This window comes from Bubalus bubalis, chromosome 1 (assembly GCF_019923935.1).
Source record: "Bubalus bubalis isolate 160015118507 breed Murrah chromosome 1, NDDB_SH_1, whole genome shotgun sequence".
Lineage (NCBI taxonomy): Eukaryota > Metazoa > Chordata > Mammalia > Artiodactyla > Bovidae > Bubalus > Bubalus bubalis.
This window is the reverse complement of record NC_059157.1, coordinates 47,789,191-47,795,159: the sequence shown is the minus strand read 5'-3', so window position 1 is coordinate 47,795,159 and position 5,969 is coordinate 47,789,191. Positions and strand designations below refer to the sequence as shown.

Here is a 5,969-nt window from a genome sequence, read left to right as displayed (position 1 = left end):
GAAACAGGCGGGTTGAAAAATAACGCCCCAGAAGGCACGAGCTGGGGGCAAGGGGGAGAGCCCGCCTGGCTTTCTGGTGTAGAAGGGACTGGAAGACTTACCCCCAAACTGGGAGCAATAACCTGGGGTTTTGTTGGTTTATTTCTAACTGTGCTGCTTGAAGGTGAATTACTACTAGCCAAGTTTGTTTGTCTGTTGTTGTGTTTTTAAAACCGTGCATACAAATTAAAAGGTCCCAAATAATGCAGATAACCAAGAGGCTGATAACACCCCCTTGGAGAGAGGGCTGGGGCCGAGTCCCTGCGGCTACAGTGTAAAGCACTAATAGGGTCCTGTATTTGAAGAAACAAACCTCTGTGCTCAAAATGTATGGCTGTGAGAAATTCAACTACGAGAAAATGTCTGAGGTTGGGGAGACGGGGCCCCTACTACAAAGTAACCACCAGAGCCCCCATCTGCGGGGGGTGCACAGTAAAGTAAAGTTTGGGTTGTTTTTTTTGTTTGTTTGTTTCCCCCCTGTAGGCTTGCTACAGACACAGTCTCTCGATTTTCCCATCTGTAAAATGAGTGGAGGCGTCGGTACCACAGAACTACTTCAGTTGGGCGCTTCTGCAGATCGGATTTAGTTCCTCGGAGGTCAAGGATTTCCAGGTTTGGGAGCCAGGCTGCGACTGGTAAAACGCCGTGGATCTCCGCCCCAAAGGGTTGGATCCCGCGGTCTTGGCCCAAGATTGAGACTTCTTTCTGCAGACAAGCCAGCTTTGCCCCTCTACGCCACGGCGTGGTGGCCGCCACAAAGATGGTGCAGAAAATACCGTTCTCTGGTTCCCGATGCTACGAAAGGACGCCTGACCCTGGGCTCAACTCTCCGCCTGCATTAGCGCGGTTTCTCAGTGCAAACGCCTCGTCCCGGTGTCTGCGCCATCGTCAACTTTATGAAGAAGGTGATTTCTTTCAAAACCCCGTCCCGGTAGCGGGTCCCCTCTTGCCTTCCCCGCCTTCCTTCTCTCCAGGCCTGGCGCCCAGCTGGGGGCGCTACTGGCCGCTTGCCGAGTTGCAGCCGCCGCCACCTCTTAGAGGCGCGCTTCGAGTGCAAAGAAAGCAGGAGTTTCGTCCCTGGTTATCGTGCACATTTGGGGCTCAAAATGCCCACGTGCTGATGAAACCCACGAAGTGGGAACAGGTGGCGAGAACACACACACACACACGGGGGTGGGAAGGGAGGAGACTCCAGCCCAGTTCCCGAGTAGCCAGGGTTATCTGCGAAGATCCGAACCCAAGATCTGAACGCCTTGCGCACCGGGTTAATTCGTGCGCACAGGCCCACCGCGCACCTCCTCCCCCCCCCCCCCCCCCCGAGCCTGACTCTGCGTTCCCGAATTTTAATAGAAATTTGACAGTGTCCCCTCTCTCCCTCGGTCCCAACCGCGGCGCTCTGCACTTCCCCCGCGAGCCCGCCCTCCTCCTCGGGCTTTGCCTCTCACTCGCCCTCTCGGGGTCCACGCTGCAGTCCCTCCGGTAAGACTCTCCCGGCCGCGGGCGCCCATTGGCTGAGCGCTGGGAGGAGGCGTGTGCCCGGCCCGGCGACTTTCATTGAGCGGAATTAGCCCGGATGACATCAGCTTCCCACTCCCCCCACCCACCCCCACCTCGGGCCTGCCCAGCTCATTGGCGCGGCGGCCCCTCCAAGACCCGCACATTGTTCCCCGCCCCCGCCGCGGCCACCGCCGCCGTCGCCGCCGCCACCCGGCTATAAAAACCCTCTGAGCGGGGAAAGGTGCGGATGCTCATTATAGACCGACGCGACATCGGCGCCCGGACCCGGTTCTCTGCCGCAGTCTTGGGGACCGAGCTCCTCTAACCGCATCCGCAGTAAGTGCGCCCGCCCCCCTCAACCCCCCGCCCCAAGCAACTCCAGCCTACACCCCAGGGACAGAGGCCCCTCACTTCGGCTGCGACCCGGGGAGCTCCGCTAAAGTGGATCCAGATCCCTCCCTTGCCCGCCAGTTCTCCCTAGCGGCTTCGCTGCCCTGGCCCTTCCCACGGTCACCGCACCATCCCTTTTGCCCCAAAGCGAGAAATCGGGGCCACAATAGCGGTCTTCTGCCCCAGCCCCAGTCAGCTGGGCGAGCCCCCGGCCCGCCCCTGGCGCAGCGCGTGGAGTCTGGGCTCCGTGGCGGGCGCTGGCTGCCGGTCCGTGAGCGTGTGTTTGCTGAGCGGAGTCGATGGAGATAAGGTGGATGCGTTTGAGGAACCACATAAATACTTCTCTATTTAGATCTCCACCCTTCCCAAAGAAAAACCCTCATTTGACACTTTTTCTTAGTGTGTTAGTCGCTCAGTCGTGTCCGACTCATTGCGACCCTATGGACTGTAGCCTGCCAAGCTCCTCTGTCCGTGGCATTTTCCAAGCGAGAATATTGGAGTGGGTTACCATCGCCTTCTCCAGGGGATCTTCCCTTCTGAGTCACCAGGGAAGACCTCATTCCTAGCAGAAGGCATAAAAACCGTAGAATGCCACCCTCCCAGAGGAGAGCTCCATCCTCCAGGGATTAAACAACCTGTGGATGAGAGCGGCGGGGAGGCGGTAGGGAGGGAAAGAGCGGTAACTTAAGCTTACCTGCATGCCAAGACCAGAGACAGCGAGGTGGACCCGAAGCGAACGGCCACTAGCGCCTGGACCCTACGCTGCGGTGCAGGCGGGAGCAGCTTTTCTCTCTCACTGACCCCAGGGCCGCTCGATCTCGATTTCGATCTCCCGTCTCTTTAGTGTTTCTCTCCTCCTCTCTCCGCAGTAGGCGTCCTGGAAGCTCTGAGGACCCGGGGAGGGGAGGACCCCGGGAAGGCTGCGACGATCCCTCGGGGCCATGGACTCGGACGCCAGCCTGGTGTCTAGCCGGCCGTCGTCGCCGGAGCCCGATGACCTTTTCCTGCCGGCCCGGAGCAAGGGCAGCGGGGGCGGCGGCTTCACGGGGGGCACCGTGTCGTCGTCCACGCCGAGCGACTGCCCGCCGGATCTGAGCGCCGAGCTGCGCGGTGCCATGGGCGCGGCGGGCGCGCACCCGGGGGACAAGCTGGGCGGCGGCGGCGGCGGCGGCTTCAAGTCATCCTCGTCCAGCACCTCTTCGTCCACGTCGTCGGCGGCCGCGTCGTCCACCAAGAAGGATAAGAAACAGATGACGGAGCCCGAGCTGCAGCAGCTGCGCCTCAAGATCAACAGCCGCGAGCGCAAGCGGATGCACGACCTCAACATCGCCATGGACGGGCTGCGCGAGGTCATGCCGTACGCGCACGGCCCGTCGGTGCGCAAGCTCTCCAAGATCGCCACGTTGCTGCTGGCGCGCAACTACATCCTCATGCTCACCAACTCGCTGGAGGAGATGAAGCGACTGGTGAGCGAGATCTACGGAGGCCACCACGCCGGCTTCCACCCGTCGGCCTGCGGCGGCCTGGCGCACTCGGCGCCCCTGCCCGCCGCCACGGCTCATCCGGCGGCCGCGGCGCACGCGGCGCACCACCCGGCCGTGCACCATCCCATCCTGCCTCCGGCTGCCGCCGCCGCCGCCGCGGCCGCAGCCGCCGCCGCGGTGTCCAGCGCCTCCCTGCCCGGCTCCGGGTTGTCGTCGGTCGGCTCCATTCGGCCCCCTCACGGCCTGCTCAAGTCTCCGGCGGCGGCGGCGGCGGCGGCGGCTCCGCTGGGGGGCGGAGGCGGCAGCGGCGGGGGCACTGGCGGCTTCCAGCACTGGGGCGGCATGCCCTGCCCCTGCAGCATGTGCCAGGTGCCCCCGCCGCACCACCACGTGTCGGCCATGGGCGCCGGCAGCCTGCCGCGCCTCACCTCGGACGCCAAGTGAGCGGGCCTGGGGACAGACGCGTTCTGGCGAGCCGGGAGGGTGGGAGCCCCGAGGCTGCGTGGTGGGGGGGAAGCCAGGACCCGCCGGCGCTGGGGCCTGGGAACTCAGTCCCAAGCAGGAGCGCCGTGCCGTGAGCTGGGGGTGGGGGACAAAGGTGAGGACTCCAGTACCCGGGATCCGATGCAGCGGAGGCGTGCGCTGAACCGTGGGCAGTGAGAGGTTGCATTTGCTCTGGGACTTGGCTCAACCCTCTCTGGCTTTAAACAGCAGCGCTGCTCCCTTGGACATACTTTTATAAGAAGGCGCAGCTACCCGCATCTCGTCTTTCAACCCTCCCCCCTGCCCCCCCCCCCCCCCCCCCCGCCAGAACCCCAGAAAAGAGGTGATTCTAAAAACTGCTTTCCCTACGAACTCGGCCTCACTCGGCCCGGGCAGCACTTCGTAGTACCGAGGAGGAAGGAAAGGAGGGGAGCGTTGGGGACTTCCTCGCCTCTCCGGGCGGGTAGGAGACTCTGGAGCCGCAGTCCAGAAGCGGCCGTCCGGACTCGCCCTCAAAGGTCGTTCCCGGTCCAGGGCTCGGGCTACGAGTTAGTATTCGGCACCAGAAGCACTTACGGTCGCGTCCAGTCTCCGTATCTGGATAAACCCACAGCGGTCTCGGGCTGTTCCTCCCTGTCGCTTCTGATTGGTTTGGGTTTGTGGTTTTCGAAGGAATCTGTCGACGTTCCTTTTTCAACAGTGCGATCAAGCTTTATAGACAGTCAGAATAGAACCACTTGTGGATTGTTATAACCTACAACTGTCGACTTTGGGTGCGGGTGGGTTTTTTTAGTTATTTTAAAATAGAATTTCCCTCCCTCCCCCTTTTTTCCGTCTCGGAGCACAAAGTGATTTGGTTTCCTACCTGGCTGGGGACAGTCATTTGGGTATCCGAAGATTTGACAGAACTCAAAGGATGTTGCTGTGAATATAGTTTGGGTTATTTGGGAATTCTGTTGACTTTTTAGTTGTTTTTTTTTTTTGTTTTTTTTTTTTTTTCTTCTCTTTGGGATGTGTAAATAGATCAATAATGAGGTAAGTGCGTGCTGCTAAGCTGATTGCTCACGTGACTGCCACTTCCCCACCTCCTCCCCAGTCTAAGCCGGGTTTCTTCAATATTGGTTTCTTTTTGCCAGCTTAACACAAATGACAAACTCTTTCCACGTGCTTCCTCCCTCCGCGTGAACCGCCTCGGCTTGCAGAGTTGCAATATGGGCTTCACAGCGTCGGCCACGTAACATCCCCTCTCCGATCGCTGCCCCTTGCAGAGAGTGTATCATCTGTTTTATTTTTGTAAAAAGATAAAAGTGCTAAATAATATTTATTACTTGTTTGGTTGCAAAAAATGAAATAAATGACCGAGTGTTGAGATTTTAAATAAAATTTAGAGTAAGTCGGGTGTTTTCCAGCCTTGTGGGTGGAAGGAGGTGCGGGGAGCCGCCTGGGAAAAGCGGGCGGCCGGACTCCATCCTTCTGGGCTGGATTTGGGGACCGCTCCGCTGGTTTTGTCCTAGAGAAAGATTGAGAGGGTTGTTGGCCCATTTTTCTCCCCCGTAACAAACATTCTCTTTAAAACACATTCTGAGCACCTCCTCGGCGTGCTCCTCCTCACCTGTTTTTATTTTTATTTTCTGACGCCTAACCCGTAACTCCTTTTCTATTGGGTTGAGAATTAGGTTCATTGAAAGTGAAAATTTTTCCTCCGTGCCAAGTTTGGAGGCCCGAACTTTGGGCCTCCCGGGTGAGACCCGTGTCTCTGGCTGGGAGTCCGGGCGCTTAGGTCCCCGTGTCCTGAAGCGATTCCATTTTCTCTCTGCTGAGGGGCGGTCGTCCACCCGCATCCGTCTGCGGACGAGCGACGCGAGGTCCCCTCGGCCCGGCATCGCCATGTGGTTCCCGGCAGAGCGCTGCGGGCGCTTGTGGCGCAGGTTCCACTAACCCTTCGCTCCCTTCCCTGCTCTACGCACGACCCTCCCCCGGCTCCCCCGCCGGCCTTGAACCGCAAAAAGTCAGGTGCTGGGAACTGCCTGCCCGGAGCGAGACTGTCGCCAGCCGCGCTTTGGTCTAGTGCTTCCT

General features: G+C 59.7%; 1 protein-coding gene across 2 annotated transcripts; it reads left to right on the top strand.

The window, feature by feature from the left end:
• The first annotated feature begins 1,694 nt into the window (after positions 1 to 1,694).
• OLIG2 (oligodendrocyte transcription factor 2) lies at positions 1,695 to 5,288 on the top strand. 2 transcript variants are annotated; one of them, XM_044939534.2, is made up of 2 exons: positions 1,695 to 1,872; positions 2,799 to 5,288. In XM_044939534.2, the coding sequence occupies exon 2, from the start codon at positions 2,868 to 2,870 to the stop codon at positions 3,852 to 3,854; it is 987 nt and encodes a 328-aa protein (XP_044795469.1). In that variant the 5' UTR covers positions 1,695 to 1,872; positions 2,799 to 2,867; the 3' UTR covers positions 3,855 to 5,288. The 2 variants fall into 2 exon arrangements, with proteins under 2 accessions (XP_044795469.1, XP_025137308.1); XM_025281523.3 differs by having other exon boundaries at positions 1,698 to 1,872; positions 2,796 to 5,288.
• Positions 5,289 to 5,969: the final 681 nt, after the last annotated feature.